Below are 18839 nucleotides of genomic sequence, written 5' to 3'. Positions count from 1 at the left end.
ACAGGGATGACCACAAGCTTGAGAATACTGTCAAGTAAAGCCGATTCAAACACTTGGGAGAGCTTCTCAATGAGTCAAATGAAGCCGGAGTCAGCGCATCAAGAGTCACCACACACAGACATCTTCAGGAAAAGGACTACCAAGCCACTTCTGAAACAGAAACAACGTCAGAAGCATCTTACCTGGGCTAAGGAGAAAAAGAACTGGACAGTGAACAGTGGTCGAAAGTCCTCTTTTCAGATAAAAGTAAATTTTGCATTTCATGTTGAAATCATGGTCCCAGAGTCTGAAGGAAGACTGGAGAGGCACAGAATCCAAGCTGCTTGAAGTCTAGTGGGAAGTTTCTGAAGTTAGTAATGATTTGGGGGGCCGTGACATCTGCTGGTGTTGGTCCATTGTGTTTTATCAAGTGCAAAGTCAATGCAGCCATCTTCAAGGAGATTTTGGAGCACTTTATGCTTCCATCTGCTGACAAGCTTTATGGAGATGCTGATTTCCTTTTCCAGCAGGACTTTAGCTGTCGATCCAACAATATACAGATGATCTGAAGGCTCAATAGTGCCTCAGCAGTGCCACAGGCTGATCACTTCCATGCCACACTTCACTGATGCTGTAATTTGTGCTAGGAGCAAGTCATTTGCTGTATTATGTGCTGCCGATCAAGTATTGAGTGCACAAATGAACATACTTTAAAGAACTTGAACTTTTCTGTTTTGAAAATCCATTTTTTGATTGATCTTAGGAAATATTCTAATATTTTGAGATACTGGATTTTGGACTTTCATGAGCTGTACGCTCTAATCATCAAAATTAAAAAAAAAAAAAAAAAAAATTTTGAAAATGTTTTACTTTACATGTAGGGAATCTAGAATATATGAAAGTTTCATTTTTAAAAATAATTTACAATAAAAAGTCAGAACACACAAATACACGGTAACAAATATATTTTATTTTTCCAACAAAAACAATGTACAGTGCACATCCCAACCAATGCAAGTTGCACATACAGTGGTATACATACAAAACAACAGAAGAATTTACTGTATACAGTTACAGTAAAATAAAAAACTATGCTGCTCTGCCTCTGTTTCCATTGTTGGCATGCATTGCTCCAAAACAGAAGAGCTCACCTGTTGCCCTTTTATGCTAAAGCTCTGTTTGCTAATTGTAAAAATGTGTGACAGGTGTTTGCCCATGTGATGAGTCAGTGTGCATATTTGAATGGCAGTGTGTTCCTTGTGAAAACAAGAGATTTTTCTGCCCGAAAATTGTGCCAAATGCAGAGAATTGTGTGTAGTGTTTTGAAAAAAGTGTGTTTTAGAACTGCAATGTGAGTGTAAAGCAGGAATTGTGCTTGTAGTTTAGCAGAATTGGTTCAGGGGGTTGGTGCATGAGTTACATGTTGTGGTCATTGTGTCTCAAGTACCAATATTTGTGTGTAAACAATTGAGAAAAACTGTAATCATACCACTCTCTCTCTCTCTCTCTCTCTCTCTCTCTCAAAACTCTTTCTCTCTCATTTCCTTCTTACTGCAACGCGTATGAATTTATGTGTGTGTGTATGTGTGTGTGTTTGTGTTAGATTAGTTTGTGTTAGAATAAATAAAATCTCTTATAGATTTTTAAAAGAAAGTGTCTTGTATTATGTGCTTCTAAAATTTAATGTCTTAAACTGTGATCAAGTTACCGTGCTTTAATCAGTGTTTTCACTATTGTTGGATATTTATATCCATTACCAGAGCTTATTATGGCTCGAGCAAATGGACGCTGGGACGCTGGACGACTCAGTTGCTCGGTCGTAATCTAAACAACTCTTTATAATTCCCTAATATTTCATTTGAGCTAATTTTACTTTCTAGGGTGTTTTCCCTACACATGCCGTATCCAGGCTTGGCATGCCTCCACACCTATGTCACCACAGGCAAGTCCCATGGCTTGCAGGAGTGTGACGAGCAGGGCGGGAGAGAGCCGTGAGGGAACGGCGCGAGGCCGGTGGCGCGAGTGATAATGAGCATCACCTGCGAGGCGCGCCGGCCTCGAGTCTCTCACGGAGGAGCTCCGGAGGCATAAAAGGAGGAGCGACGACCGTGAAGGACGAGAGAGGACCAGGCCTGGACTTTATTTTATGTTTTATTATGTTTATGTGGCCGGCAGACGTCCGCGAGGGTCTGCCGGCATTACTTTCGTTTTGTTCTTTGTTTATTTTGAGATTAAACTTTTGTTGAACGTTCGCCGGTTCCCGCCTCCTTCTTCCCACATCTACTAACTGTGTTACATTGGTGCCGAAACCCGGGAGGAAGGAGGGACATGCTGTCGGAGAGCCCTCGCTGCTGAGGGGATCGCGGTGCTGCAGAGTTCGGGCAGCGCGGGAGTGTGAAGACCACGGGAGGCTGCCCGAGGCGGTGGTGCTGGAGCCTAGTGACAGGTGGGACGGAGAGCTCGAGGCCGTGCCCCTGGGACGAGGTGGGGTGGCTGCCGTCCAAGAGGGAGCGGAGGAGTCGCCGCCGTTCGCCGTGGGCCGGAGCCTGCTGCCGTCCGCCATAAAGGGGAGGAGCAGGGAACGGGGGACTCGCTGCCGGCTGCCCTCAGTCCGGAGGAGCCATCGCCGGCCGCCAGGAGGCGGTCGAGGATCGGGCCGTCCACCGAGCGTCCAGTGCCACCGCATGGCACCGCGAGGAAGAGCCTCCCGGCTGGCTGAGGACCAAGCGGCAGTGTGTCGGGGAACCGGACCAAGAATTTTTTTTTTTCTCTTTTTTCCTCTCTCCCCTCTCTCGTCCTGTCGCTCCCCTTGCTTCCGTCTCCTTTCTCTCGTCTCGTCTGTCCTTACCCCCAGGTGCTGCGGCCGCCGAGACAGGCCCCGGGGGGGGGGAGTAGAGCGCAGTCTCGGGAGTACCCCCGGCCTGCGAGGGGCGATGGGGTATGTGACGAGCAGGGCGGGAGAGAGCCGTGAGGAACGGCGCGAGGCCGGTGGCGCGAGTGATAATGAGCATCACCTGCGAGGCGCGCCGGCCTCGAGTCTCTCACGGAGGAGCTCCGGAGGCATAAAAGGAGGAGCGACGACCGTGAAGGACGAGAGAGGACCAGGCCTGGACTTTATTTTATGTTTTATTATGTTATGTGGCCGGCAGACGTCCGCGAGGGTCTGCCGGCATTACTTTCGTTTTGTTCTTTGTTTATTTTGAGATTAAACTTTTGTTGAACGTTCGCCGGTTCCCGCCTCCTTCTTCCCACATCTACTAACTGTGTTACAAGGAGATTTACCCTGGTGTAAGGTTGGCGTCCATATACCTTCCACCGCCATGAGGAGAAGAATTCCTCAATGGGGTTTAGAAAAGGGGAGTACGGTGGAAGGCAAAGATTGATAAAACCTTGGCTCTGTGAAAACTCACATTGTCCCAAACAACAACATAGATGGGATGCTCATCCTGCTGCCCTAACAGAGCATCTCGCATGTGATTGAGGAAAATGAGGAGCTGGTGAGTGTTGTAGGGCCCCAGGTTGGCATGATGGTGGACAACCCCATGATTGCTGATGGCAGCACATAATGTTACATTGCCACCACGCTGCCCAGGAACACCAACAATGGCCCGATGGCCAATCACATTACGGCCTCTCCTTCTTCTTTTGTGAGATTAAACCCAGCTTCATCCATGTAGATGTATTCATGGGGTCTTTCCATTGCATTCAGCTGAAAAACCCTCTGTAGAAATAGATATAGTTTTGTAAGTGATACAGAAAAAGTGATTTAGGCCACTACAGTAAATCACTACTTAGAGTAATCAACATTGAATGTGTCTGGATATATGCCAACCTGTACATACTGGAATCTTTGCTCTTTGACTCTGTCTGAGTTGTGATCAAAGGGCACTCTGTATAGCTGTTTCATGCTCAGTCTGTTGCGCTTGAGGACACGATCAACAGTAGAGAGGCTGACACTGTTGATACCCTCAAAATTTACATGGTCCTCAATGATCTTCTGCTGAATTTCACTCAGTTTAATGGCATTGTTCTCACGGACCATATCAACAATTAGGGTCTCTTGGTGTGGGGAGAACATACCTGTCCTCCCACCCCCATGTGGCAGTCTTTCAATTCTACAAAAAGAGAACATGGAGTTACAAAATATATACATGGAATACTAGGCCTACAAACAGTTAGACCAACCCTCCATTACAATACTACAGTATATTGGTACAGTGATGTACTGAAACATATATTTACTTACAGTATACTGTGGTACAGTATATAGTATGTCATACAGTAATTACTGTCAACATTTACATACTGTACTATAATGTCAAAAAAAGGTAATTACCTGTTCTCTTCTCTAAATCTTCGGATTATGGTGGACACAGTGAATCTACTGATGTTTGGTTGTACCCTTTGTCCTGCCTCCCTCATGCTCACACCATGGACAAGAACATGGTCAATCACAGTAGCTCTGATTTCATCAGATATTACTGTTCTTGGTCTTCGCTGACCACCTCGACCTCCTCTCACACGAACTCTTCCTCTCAGATTTCTATCCATTGTAGGGCCTCACAAATCAGTGCTCTTTGAACTGGTTTACTTTATATGTTCCCTCACATCATTAGCCACAAGTGTGATGAATTTTGAGTTGTTGTGTTCAAGTGGTGACATCTGTGCTTTAATTGTGTTTGACTTTTGTCACCTGTGCTCACCATTATGCAGCACTGATGCATCACAATGAAAATGTGTTGGCAAGTTGTGTCTAAACAGGTGAAAAGTGCTTATGGTTTTGCCAAAAGAGTGATTGATTCAATCAGTGGGTTCAGGCAACTGAGCATTTGGTTCAGACAACAGGGTTTAGTGTTTTAGCAATTGAGAAAAACTGTAATGTTTGTTTTTCAGTACATTAGAATGTGTCCTGATTAATAATTATTTTCCTAAGCAAAAATAAATAAATATACATTTTTACCATGATTTACAGAAGACACACACTAATCTGTTATTCAATGTCATCCTGTCAAACATATTTAGAAGAATCATTTTATGACATTAAAAGACTAATTACTTTTAACCCAAATACTAATTACTTGTATTTTTACATTTTTAAACTTTGTCACCATCCTAGGTTTAACCCATTTGTCAGCAATATTTTTAATCATTTAAACTACAATCAAATTTAGTAAGAACACATATTTATAATTTTAATACAGCTCAGAATAAGGAGGAGGAGGAGGGAGAGGAGAAGAGAGGAGGGAGAGGAAGGTGGGAGAGGAGGGAGAGAGAGGAGAGGAGAAGAGAGGAGGGAAAGGAAGGTGGGAGAGGAAGGAGAGAGAGGAGAGGAAGGTGGGAGAGGATATATTATATATGTATATATATATATATATAGCCTTGTGTAGTACTACTTGTAAGAAAAACGGGTTGTCTTGCTTAACTAACACTATCTAATCATCTCGCTTTTGTAAAACATATAAGACTCATCGTAATGGTCTTTTTAATGAAGGCTGACTGACCAAACTTTGTAATTACACAGGAGTATTCACTTAAGCAGGATATCATAGGATATTTTTATACACACATTCAACATACCTGAGACAAAGTGGCTACTGCAAATCCACATTTCGGTGCATGGATTCCAGTTTTTCCTGCGAAGTGCAGCGATCCATTTACTTCTCCTTTCTGTGTTTTTTGGCAGTCTGTAAAACGATAGCTCCGAATTCTTGTTGAATCTGTTAGTACAGTCTATTGCACAACAGCTTTTTCTACGGTGGCCGAGAGAGCTCAACGCGCTGCAAATGAAGAAAACACATGCAAATAGAAAAAACACCAGCAAATAAAGAAAACATATTCATCAGTTTGACAACACATGCGCTGCAAAAGCCCACAACACTTACAAATAGACAAACGCGCTGCAAAAGTCCACACACTTTGACACTCGCCAAACAGTGACTGTGTTGGATATGATTTAAATTAAATTTAAGGTTAAATAAATTAATATTAACATTCTGACATGCAAAAATAACCCAGAAATGACCTTTAAATGAGTCTTAACACAGAACTGAGTGTGATTTACTGTGATCAGCCACATGGATTTCCACAAAGTACAAATACTCAAATTAATTTAGTTAGTTACTCACCAACATTAATAATGACAATATTTTTAGGGGTCAATCCAAAGCTCATCAGTCTTTTTGGCAGTTAAAAAACAGAATCATAATTTTAGATAAGATTAGCCAGCAGCCTGAGAGCTGAAAGAGGAAAACCCTTTATTCCTCCTATAGATACAGTCATGTCACTGTGTGGGTCAAACTCTGAGTGGGTGATGCAAAAGTCTTAAAAGAGGAAATACCTGCTTTTTCACCTCAGCTAAATATTTCTCTGACATTTGTTTGACTCTCATCTATCAAGATGGAGCTGTACATAATCATTCTCACCCTTACTGTTGTTCTTTCAACTGATGCTGAATGTAAGTTAAAGTTTTTTAATCACTTAGTTAGTGGTAATGTGACAAAACTGATCATGTTTAACACCATTAGTCATTCAAACCTGTCTGTGTTTTTTTTAGGGGTTTAAATGCTTGAAACCAAAAGATTATTATTGTGTCATGTAAATTTGGTTTGTAAATTTAAATTTTTGTTTGGTTGCACTTTATTTTACAGTATGTGCACTTACATTACTGTGTACTTACCCAAGAAAGTAGTAATATAAGGTAACTACATGGGTTAAGGTTAGGTTTAGGTGTAGGTTCAGGGTTATTACCTAGTTATTACCCAGTTATTGTAATTAATAAGTACATAGTATGCGCATGGGGAAAAGGACTGAAAAATAAATTGCTGCCAATTTTTTTTTATGACTTTGGTACTATTTTCCACAATTATGTAACATGTAATTTTCAAAACTCTTGGTACAAAAGACTATTTCTTGAGAACATTTGATACATGTTTTAAATCACCCTTAGAGGTGTTAAGAAATGTTACAGTGCTCCAACATCACAAAATATAATGAACACTTAAAAAATCAGTAATGATTACAATAAGTATGCATTGTGTTATCAGAGGTTCTATTTTAGAAGTAGAAGTTATTCTTGTGTTATCAGAAGTTCTAGTCAAAGTTTCTGTCAGATTTGAGAGTAGAATATACTACACAGTTGCAGACAATGCAAATAATGCAAGATAATATATATATATATATATATATATATATATATATATATATATATATTGATATATGATCCTCGAATGGTTTAGGAAAGTGGATGGATAAACCTCATAACTATAGCATTGGAAGAACATTCTGATAGGTAGCATTTATTATTAGGACACTCTCCATATAAACAGTAGCAGTTGATTTTAAATTTTAAAGCAAATAGCAGAGACATAAGAAAAAATAGCACAAAATGCTAAATTCAAGCCAATGTCCATAATGAACCAGTACCAGCCAGCATCACACAGCATGTACTGGGTATTTTAAGGGGATAATTAAAAAAAAAAAAAAAAAAAAAAAAAAAGACCTTGCCATACTGAACTAAATAAAGAAGTTCGTTGAGACAATATTTTAAGTTGGCTTGAGAAAGTCTGTCCAGAAAGTTTAAACAAGTTGTAAAAGCTTGAGGTTTGAAGGTTTTCAGTTTGCTTTGAGGTTGCAAATGTATTCTGGGTGGTTTCTAAGGAGTCAGGTGGTTGCTAAGGTGATTAAGGTGGTTGCTAGGGTACTCTGAGTGGTTGCTAAGGTTTTATGGTTGGTTGCTAGGGTGTTGCTATGCGGCTGCTAAGGCACCCGGGGTGGTTGCTATGTGCTTGCTACGGTATTCTGGGTGGTTGCTAGGGTACTCGGTAGTTGTATTATCACATTGCTATTGCATGTTTCAGATTCCAAGCTAGTTGATAGAAAGAAAGAAAGAAAGAAAGAAAGAAAGAAAGAAAGAAAGAGTTACTGATAACCTCACACAAAAGTACATCACAGGCACAGAATGAGCATTTAAATCATAAAATACATGCAAATTACTCAATTCTGCATCATGGCATGGCATCATTGTTACAGGTGTACAGTGTGAGGGAACAAACACTGTACAAACATAACAAAGAAAAGAAATAAAAACTAGTCTGACCAAAGGGCCTTTCCCAAGTCTCAGAAATTACTAGCTCACGCACCAGGACAGACTTCCCAAAAATAAAACAAAAAACCAAACTGAAAAGAACAAGAGCAATAAATGAGCTCTGTAGAACTAAATTAATAACATACTGTTAAAAAAAAAACACCTTTAGTTTATTATAAATACCAGAATATATGTTAATGCCCTTTAACAATTTGATTTTGAATCAAATTCATACTTTTCGCAAAGATCCAAAAATAAAGCAAATGTGAACCCTCACACACAAGCAAAGTAGGGTTTTGGAATTAGGAGGATTGGGATGAGATGCATAAAAATGATTCCTACACAAAAGATTGTTTTAAAGACAAAAACCCGACAAACGTCGTGAAATAAAACGTTTTGAGGTGTGGTAACCGTAGTAGAAGCAAATTAATTGACTCAGAGTCATAGCTATTTCATGTATATAACTAAATTGACTTTATTATGCTCATTCTATTTCAGTGTTACATGAATATTTTGGAATTCATGGATGCTCTGAGACAGATGGAGAGGATATGCATGGAATTGATGGAGAGGAAATGTGGCATGCCGACTATAATCAGAAGAGAGGAGTAGTAACATTACCTGATTTTGGAAATCCTATAGTATTTCCTGGTTATTATGAAACCAGTGTTATTGAAATGAAAGGATGCAAAAGTGATGTAGCCACTTTGACTAACATTTTCAAGAGCCCACCACCAGAAATGGGTAAGGCATGAAAACATGCATTTAAATTTTACATTTCTGAATGAACATCAATAGTGCATATATACATACAAGGATATGGTAACTATTTATAAAGGGGATCATTAATAATTAATATCCCATCTACAAGTGCATGAAAAGTTAGGCAGTTATAACAACTCAACTCGTTATGAATGCTTAATCATGATGCTACTTATTGCTACTACCTATTTTATTCAAAACCAAATTCATGAGTTACGTTATGAAGTGTTACATGATGTGAACTTTTAATCTATGTGAGAACAGAAATGAAATGAGTTGTATGCATCCAGTGTCATCAAGATTTGCCTCAAAAGTGTATTATGATGATATCTATATTTGTTTGAATTAATTAAAAAATAGTTATTTTTGTTTCTAGATGCACCCCAAACATCCATCTATCCAAAGGATGATGTGCAGCTGGGTGTTCAGAACACCCTTGTCTGTCATGTGACTGGCTTCTATCCTCCATCTCTCAGCATCTCATGGACTAAGAATAATGTTAATGTGACAGAGGGCATGAGTTTAAGCCAGTACCGCCCAAAGGCAGATGGTACCTTCAACGCCTTCTCTACTTTTAGGTTTACACCTACTGAAGGAGACATTTACAGCTGCACGGTGAACCACATAGCCCTCCAGGGTCAACCTCAGACCAAAACATGGGGTGAGTGGGATTTTCAAATTGAATAAATGGATATTAGTCTCTCTCTCTCTCTCTCTCTCTCTCTCTCTCTCTCTCTCTCTCTCTTTTAAATTATATTTTCATGCATCTTCCAATATCCTATTCATGTTTTTTCCAGATGTTGATGTCGCCCTCCCAAGTGTTGGTCCAGCAGTGTTCTGTGGAGTGGGTCTAACTCTTGGACTGTTGGGAGTCGCAGTTGGAACTTTCTTCCTCATTAAAGGAAACAACTGCAACTGACCTGGAAGCTAACAATATCTCTTAATGGAACTGGCCAATTAGACAACTAGTAATGTGTGCCATTCTCGTGATGTCATATTTGACATTAAAGGTATAAATATATAAATTAATACATCTGGAGTCAATATGTTCTAGCATTCTATTGGTTCATCAAAGCATAGCCAACTTTTAACACAGACATGCTTATATTAAAAGTCTACAACCCTTTTAAATAAATATATTTTCTTAAACATCATATTTGCAGTTCATATGCTAATTATGCATAACTTCATTAAATAATTAAATATTTGTAATAATTGTAACACTTTTTTTTTTAAAAAGGTGGCACCACTTTTTTAAGGGGGCACACAAAAAACTGTTCAAGGACTTGATGCCCTAGTAACAGCCCTGTGCAATTCAATCCCTGATATAAAATATATTTGCAACTGAACTGCTAGTGATTGCCCTGCATTTTCACGTATGGAAAACAACTTGTTTTTCATGAACCTCCACTACAATATTCTGCTATAATGCGAGTTTCTACCAATCACAAGTAATAGGAATGCAACGTTGGGCTGACTCTCCCCAGTACACTTAATTGATTCTCAGTACTGCATGTCATTACCTGGATAATCTATGGCTGTTTTTATGATTTGTTTTTATGATAAGTCCTGTGTTTGTCCGTCATGTTCAGCCAACAGTTCTTCAGAAAATTCTTCCAGGTCCAGCACATTCTTTGGTTTTCCAGCATCTTCTGCCTATTTTAACACTTTCCAGCAGTGACTGTATGATTTTTGAGATCTATATTTTCACACTGTGACAACTATTAGGCAAATGGTGAAAACATTTACTGATGCTCCAGAAGGAAATACAATATGTTAAAATTAAGGGGGTGTAAACATTTGCACATGATGATTGAGCGGTAAATTGTTCTTATTTTGTCTTTTGGAAAATATGCAAGTATTTTATGTAACTTCTGCAGGGTACTAAAAAAAAAAAAGATCTTTAAATAAAATTTGTAGAATTCTTTAAATAGAATAACAATTTCCAGTCATCCTGTTCAAATGTTTACGCCCACCAGCTCGCTCTTAATGTGTTGTGTTGCCTTGAGCATCACTGAACGTTTGCATCCAGGTAACCACACACTATTAAGAATTAAGAATCAAGCATATGTAAACATTTGAACTTGATCTTTTGTATAAATTCAGTTATTATTATGTCTTGTGGTCTATATGTAAACAAACATCATGTGACTTGAACTGTACATATTTAAAGTTCCTCTCAAAATTACCTTTGGTGCAATAAACAATCCTAAGCAGTTTTTTTTTTTCTTGAAAGAAAAATAGAATATTTTAAAAACCTTTAAATGCATTTTATTAAATATTTAATAAAAGAAATCAAAGTGAATCATTCTGCATTTGCACAAAAAGAAAAGAAAAAAAAGTTCACGCAAATTGAATCGGGCCTTGTGCTACATCTTTGTATATTCATAGTCTTTGGTTAAGGTTTCACTAAGTTCTGCATTGATTCAGTCTTCTACATATTCTGTAGCTTAGAAATAAATAAACCTAAAACATAAGTTCTTACACCACAAGGATAAACTGCACCTTATGTCAGAGTTTGACAGCACATTTTGCTAATCACGGTTTCTTTAGCTCTTCAAGAAAAAGTCCTTTTCACGAAAAGCTAAAAATGAATATTTAATAAAATTTTGGACTGCAGAGTCCTTGAAGTGGGGACTTTGGAGGGAGTAGGGCACTTGCGTACCAGGCATCCACCGAGGTCATCCCAGAACCAGAGCCAGATGACATCAAAGCCCTAGAGTCTATACATCTGTCATCTTCCTCGTCGGTCCCGTCTGGAGATGATCTTCTTCTGCCGATGTTCCTGTCTGATTTCCTGGTCCCATCTCCACCATTGGTCACAGCCAGTCCCCTGGATCCGTCGGCACCACTGGTGTTGTCCAGCTCCTCGGCTCTACCTTGCCTCGGGCTTCCCCTCCACGAGCTCAGGCTGCACCTCGGGGGTCCAGGCCCATGTCTCCACTCCAGTGAAGATCATGTGAAGAACATTTGCTGCTCAAAACCATATTTATCTGAAGCATTTTTCTTAAGGCCCTGTGTTGCCTCCTAACCATATGCTTGCAGTTTAACACAAAATTGTTTGTTTTATTATTCACAATGTATACCACAACACTAAATGACTTAATAGAACTTTTAAAATAATATATCATGGAAGACATAAAATTGTCTATTCATTTTAAATAGACAGCATTTTAATCATGACTTGCAACTTGAAATTTTGTGTTTATTGGGGTATAAAAAGGTTAGGGACATATAAAAAACACATTTAATTATCTATATAAGCATTTCACAGATTTCTATGTACACTTATTATATAAAACTATACTCTCAGTACACTATAGTTATACCAATGAGCAATATCAATGCATTTATTTCCATTCAAAGGGATGGAAACTGATAGAAAAAGAACAGGCTTAAAATATTAAAACTGATAGAAAAAGAACAGGCTTAAAATATGTTTTAGCATTCTATTGGTTCTTCAAAGCATAGCCAACTTTTAACACAGACATGCTTATATTAAAAGTCTACAACCCTTTTAATTTAAACAAAAATAAATATATTTTCTTAAACATCATATTTGCAGTTCATATGCTAATTATGCATAACTTCATTAAATAATTAAATATTTGTAATAATTTTAATATTTTAAAAAAAAAAGGTGGCACCACTTTTTTAAAGGGGCACACAATAAACTGTTCCAGGACATAATAGTAAAATTACTATTCAAAGCTATGATCCAAAAATTTTGTACCACTAAATAGTAATATTATAGTACCACGTATTGTCCGATGGGTGTGTGTAGTGGCGACTATGGTGCACGATTGTGACCATCCTGCCAATTTTGGGATTTATGGTCTCTGACATCCTTACACTTCAGTGCTTTGATCCCTAATTATTGAAATTGGCCTCTGAATAATGTAACAATTCGTCAGATAGATAACTTGAAAAATAACTGGTTTTTGTTTTCAAATGAAACCAGTATGCTGCCTAGCAACACTTGACACTTTTCCATGCACTAAATGGTTGAACAGTTATCTTAGACATCCATCTCATAAACATGAACAAAAAACTGGCAGCATTCAACTGGGATTCAGTGTGAGTGAAAATGTCACTGCAAAAGCTCTTGTGTTGTCATCTTTTATTGACACTGGCTGCATTCTTTGTAGCAGAAAGTGGTAAGTAACATGAGAGGTATCGAAGTAATATAATTAAATATCAACAATAAATTGCATTATTATTGTGATAATTGTTAGTAGTAGTAGTAGTAGTAGTAATAGTAGTGGTGGTGGTGGTGGTGCAGTATTATCTTAAGAAGGGTGACGTTCTAATGATGATGGAACTTCTAAGGGAAATATTACTTGACAAGTACTTTTTATAAAGAAAACTACTGCAGCTGACTGATGGATCCAGGTTCTTCTGTTTCTTACTTCTTGACATATTTATCTGACATTTTGTTCTCTGTCTACATTCTTTTTCAGCTAATGTATATTACAGATACCGTATGTCAAGATGCATCTACAGCTCCTCTAATATCAGTGACATGGTGTATTTTAACAACTATTACTTCAATAAATATCTATTTATACAATTTGACAGCACTCTGGGGAGGTTTGTGGGGTTTAATGAGTATGGAATGAAACTTGCAGAGATCTGGAACAATGGCACCATTGTGCAGGAAGAAAGAGGTATTGTGGACTGGTTCTGCAAAGGTAATGCTGTACTCTTCGACTCCGCTATCTGTGAGAAATCAGGTAAGTGGCACAAGATTCTTTTCTCATTCTTAATGTCAACATGTAGAGCATATGTTAGTATCTGTATCTAGAAAATAATTATTAACAGAAAGTTTTAATATCACCAGAAATGGTTGAAAGCATTAAATAGTTGCATTTGAAATGAAACGCTAACTTACTGTGAATAAAAATAATTCATATTTACAGGGATTCTTCAATTGACCTTTCTTTTGTCAAACCACACACACACACACACACACACGCACGCACGCACGCACACACACACACACACACACACACACACACACACACACACACACAAACACACACACACACAAATGAGGACTCATGAAATATCCTCATATTTAATGTTTACGTTGTAATACCAGTGTAATACCTGTGTCATTATATTTGTGTACACATAATTCACAACAAAAACGCATGCACACACACACACACACACACACACACACACACACACACACACACACACACACACACACACACTCTCTCTCTTTGGGTTTCCATGTTTTATGGGGACTTATAGACATAATGATTTTTATACTGCACAACCTGTGTATTTAGGTTGTTGCTCTTCTTGATTCAGTGAAACCGAAGGTTAAGCTCAGTTCAGTGACGCAGGCTGGTGGCAAACATCCAGCTGTGTTGATGTGCAGCGCATATGAATTTTATCCTCCACACATCAAAGTGTCCTGGCTGAGAGATGGTAAACTGATGTATGGGAAGCCAAACACACCAAAAGTGGTACGAGGCAGCGGGGTGTTACAAAGCTCGCGCCGCGCTGACATGTCATCTGCGCGGATCAATGGACCGAGCCGCGCGACCGACTCGTCGGCGCAGCGCGGACGTGTTTTCTAGCGCCACCCAATGGGCAGCGCGGCGCGAGCTAATCTCATCCAATAGTATCCAGCTGCAGACCCGCAGCACCACAGTTTCAGAACCGCAGTTTCATGATGTCTACAGTATTTAACAACAATACTTTTAAATAAAATCATTTTTCTGTTCATATAGGCCTAATATGCATAAGATATCATGATGTAGAAAGAGCAAAATTTTAAAACAGCCTATATGCTTAATGTCAATGAATGGATACAAGCACAGTCGTGTATAGGCTACTGCGAGAATAGGCTACAACTACGCCGTTTTTATTTTTAAATTATTTTCTCCACGTTTTAAATAGGCTAATACAATGACACAGAGTTTGAGAAGATTTATTTATTTATTTATTTTATTAATTCAAACATATATTAATACATGTGTAACATTTGACTGTATATTTGATCGTATTATTTCCTTCATGTTCAAATTGTTACACATAATACTTACATTATGTAACGTAGGCTATTTAATGTCAAATAAAATAACCATTTAAAAAAAAAGCCTTGAACAAGTAAAACGTGTGCTGAAAACAAATAGGATATAAAACATTTCTAAAATAATAGGATTAAAACATATTTAAACTGCTCATATTAAAATAAAAACAAGCAAAAAACAAATAATCAAAATAAAACCCATATCATGGCATTTCTGCAGAAAACCCTGTCTTTTCATCCCTGAAAACAAAATGAATAAGTTTTATTAATATTTATTTAATATTAACACGATACATATCTTTGACAAATGCAAAAAAATCTTTAATGATAAAATGTAAATGATTCAGTAGCCTAGCAGACACTTAGTAATACAAATACTTAGTAATATAAATATATAAATATAAATTCGTTCACCACATCATGACAGAAATATCATACACTCACCATATACACCTTCTGATGTCTCATTGGCTTAAATGCATGTTTCACTTGTTCAAGGATTTGGAATGATTAAATACATGTAGGCTTATATTTTGACATTAAATGCCCTTAAATGCCTCTGTGTCTTTATACGATTTGTCAGAAGTTCACAACATGAACATAAGGAAATAATATCACATACAGTCAAGGGAGACATTTTACTATATGGTTACATATTTATTAATATATTTTCAAAATTATATGGTTAAAAGTATTTGTTCACAGTTTATACAAATTAGTTCATGCCTTAACAAAACATAGTTTGCATTATCGATTAACTTGGTAAAAACTCCTCTTTGTACATCATGATATCTTATGCATATTAGGCCTATATGAACAGAAAAATGACTTTATTTAAAAGTATTGTTGTTAAATACTGTAGACATCATGAAACTGCGGTTCTGAAACTGGTGCTGCGGGTCTGCAGCTGGATACTATTGGATGAGATTAGCTCGCGCCGCGCTGCCCATTGGGTGGCGCTAGAAAACACGTCCGCGCTGCGCGGTCCATTGATCCGCGCAGATGACATGTCAGCGCGGCGCGAGCTTTGTAACACCCCGCTGCCTCGTACCACTTTTGGTGTGTTTGGCTTCCCATACTGATGACCTCTGAAGCGACCTCAACAATGGAGCTGGCTGATGGAGACTGGTACTACCAGATCCACTCTGAGCTGGAGTACACCCCAAATCTGGAGAGAAGATCTCCTGTATGGTGGAGCATGCCAGCTTCAATAAACCCATGATTTATGACTGGGGTAAGAGGAGATACTCATGAATAATGTATAATTAATTCTAAAGTGAAGGTGATAGTAACCCACTAGTAATGACTGAAGTATTACCAAATACTTAAGAAGGAATTACTAATTATTTGGATCAGTATTCTAAAGTGAAAAGCATGATAACTCTCTAGTAACTACTGAAGTCATTGTAAACTTTTGAGGTTTTGGTAAAGTATTGGATAGTAATAATTCAAGAGTTACTATATAACTCTAAAGTAACTACTTCTTTTTTGGATCAGTATTCTAAAGTGAAGATCATAGTAACCCACTAGTAATTACTTAAGTGTTACTACATCCTTCTAAAGGAACTACTAATTATTTGGATCAGTATTCTAAAGTGAAGATCATGGTAACCCACTAGTAATTAATTAAGTGTTACCAAATATATCATAAGGAATTACTGTACAAAACATACAAAACATCAAAGGTTTACAAAGACTTCAGTAGTTACTAGAGAGTTATCATGATATTCACTTTAGAATACTGATCCAAATAATTAGTAATTCCTTAAGTATTTAGTAATACTTCAGTCATTACTAGTGGGTTACCAAGGCCTTCACTTTAGAATTAATTATACATTATGCATCATTCATGTTAATTATGAACCTGTATATAGTAGTTCTTAGTAGTTCTCTTAGAGTATGAAAAAAAACAGTAGTTACTGATTAGTTAATAGTGAACTACCACCTTCAGCTGAGCACTATTACTTACTAATTCATTAATCAGAGTTTATTGTTAGTTAATAGTAGTTACTAGAGTGTTAATAATGCATTACTCATTTGTTCCTGTGTAGTTATTCATTAATGAAGGATCAGTATTCTAAAGTGTTACCCATCTTAGTACTACTTTTGTGGACAGCATAGTTTGACACACCAGTGTACCCTACAGATCCATCTCTCCCTGAGTCTGAGAGGAATAAAATCGCTATTGGAGCTTCTGGTCTGGTGCTGGGAATCATCATAGCAGCTGCTGGACTCATTTATTACAAGAAGAAATCAACAGGTTATAGTGAGAATATTTCAGAATGATGTTAGTCTATTTACATCATCCCTGTTAATACATGTAACATATATATATATTTTTTTCTTGACAGGGAGGATCCTAGTACCTCATTGATGATAGGTAGAATTTCTCTATAAATGCTGATAACTTGTGCACATGATTAATAATTAGGCCTATACATATTTCAGTTCCTCATTCTGACTGCAAGGGGACTAAGAATGAAGCATTGTCCTTTATGCCACAATTATCATACACAATCCTAATTTGTACAATCCTTTAGCTGATGCTTTGTTTTTTAAATTTAAAACAAGGAAAACAACAATGATATAAATATAGCATTTTTTCTGGGAAGCATTGTATGAATATAATGTCATATTTGAGTAAGATCAGTGACAATGATGCAAATGATGTGACAATGTTGACAATGATGTAAATGATGTGTAAAATATAGATATAATACAGATTATTGTTCTCACTGAGAACATCTCTTGCATCTAATTGGTCCTTAAGTTTTTATGAATGACATACATCTATTTAGGAAATTGCCCCTATGTCCTTAAAGGATTAGTTAAAAAATTTCCTGATAATTTACTCACCCCCATGTCATTCAAGATGTCCACGTCAATGTTTGATGAAAACATTCCAGGATTATTCTCCTTATAGTGGACTTCAATAGACTCCAAACGATACCAGATGAGGAATAAGGTCTTATCTAGCGAAACGATCGGTCATTTTCTAAAAAAAAAAAAAACAAAAAAAAAAGTATGCTTTATAAACACAAATGATCGCCTCGCAAGTGCTTCCACTAGACCGCCTTCTGTAGTCTTCAAAAAGCTTACGCTGTATGTCCTACATCCTTCCCTATTCAACTTACAAAAAAAAAAAAAAAAACGGTACTGGCGCCATGTTCAATCCGTAATTTAAATGGCGGAAGCACTTGTGAGGTGATCATTTGTGTTTAAAAAGCATATACATTTTTATTATTTTTTTTTTTTAGAAAATGACAGATCATTTCACTAGATAAGACCCTTATTCCTCGTCTGGTATTGTATCGTTTTGAGATAAACGTGTTATTGATTTTCATGTTCTGTATGTACATTTCTGCCATAAATGTTTTTTTTTTATTATTATTTATGATTTATGATTTTTTACAGTTCAGTTCAGGTTGAAAGAAAACAAAAAAGTTTAAAAAAATACATATAAATACATAGAAACAATAATGATAATTAAAGCTGCAAGCAGCGTTTATCGGGGTTCAAGCATTTTAAGGCCTATTAAGCACATATGCGTAAATAGGAATTGTTTTATTTAGCAAGCATATCACCACTTAAATCCACAGAGGAACAGCTATATGCTAAAACAAATACAGAGAAAGAAAAGGCTTAAACAATAATACTTGATGCACAGTAAGCATGCTTACACACACACACGAACAAACACACACACACACACGAACAAACACACAGACACATATTTTCTTGTAGATTCAGTATTTGAAATACATGATGGGTTTTCTGAAAATCTCTATAACAGCACTTTCAGATTTCATTTTTAATCATAATGTGGCACACCTGTTAAAACGTGGAAATGAATGGAAATGAAGTGATGAAGTGAAAAAATGGAAATGAAGTAATGAATTGACAAAAAAAGTGATAGTAAATTTTATAAAGTCTAAATATGAATTATAGAACAATATTTGTGAGTAGTAT

At 37.3% G+C, this 18839-nt stretch overlaps 1 protein-coding gene and 1 pseudogene across 2 annotated transcripts; both read left to right on the top strand.

Moving 5' to 3' along the window:
* The first annotated feature begins 6321 nt into the window (after positions 1-6321).
* On the top strand, positions 6322-11045 carry LOC125280191 (HLA class II histocompatibility antigen, DP alpha 1 chain-like). 2 transcript variants are annotated; one of them, XM_048210538.1, is made up of 4 exons: positions 6322-6433; positions 8561-8806; positions 9201-9485; positions 9622-11045. In XM_048210538.1, exons 1-4 carry the CDS (start codon positions 6376-6378, stop codon positions 9741-9743), a joined length of 711 nt encoding a protein of 236 aa, XP_048066495.1. In that variant the 5' UTR covers positions 6322-6375; the 3' UTR covers positions 9744-11045. The 2 variants fall into 2 exon arrangements, with proteins under 2 accessions (XP_048066495.1, XP_048066496.1); XM_048210539.1 differs by lacking the exon at positions 8561-8806 and having other exon boundaries at positions 6333-6433.
* Positions 11046-12883: 1838 nt separating this feature from the next.
* LOC125280189 lies at positions 12884-17749 on the top strand (annotated as a pseudogene).
* Positions 17750-18839: the final 1090 nt, after the last annotated feature.

The sequence above is a fragment of the Megalobrama amblycephala genome, linkage group LG12, assembly GCF_018812025.1.
Source record: "Megalobrama amblycephala isolate DHTTF-2021 linkage group LG12, ASM1881202v1, whole genome shotgun sequence".
Classification (NCBI taxonomy): Eukaryota; Metazoa; Chordata; class Actinopteri; order Cypriniformes; family Xenocyprididae; genus Megalobrama; species Megalobrama amblycephala.
The sequence above is the reverse complement of the archived record's forward strand: the minus strand, read 5'-3'. Positions and strand labels throughout refer to the sequence as shown.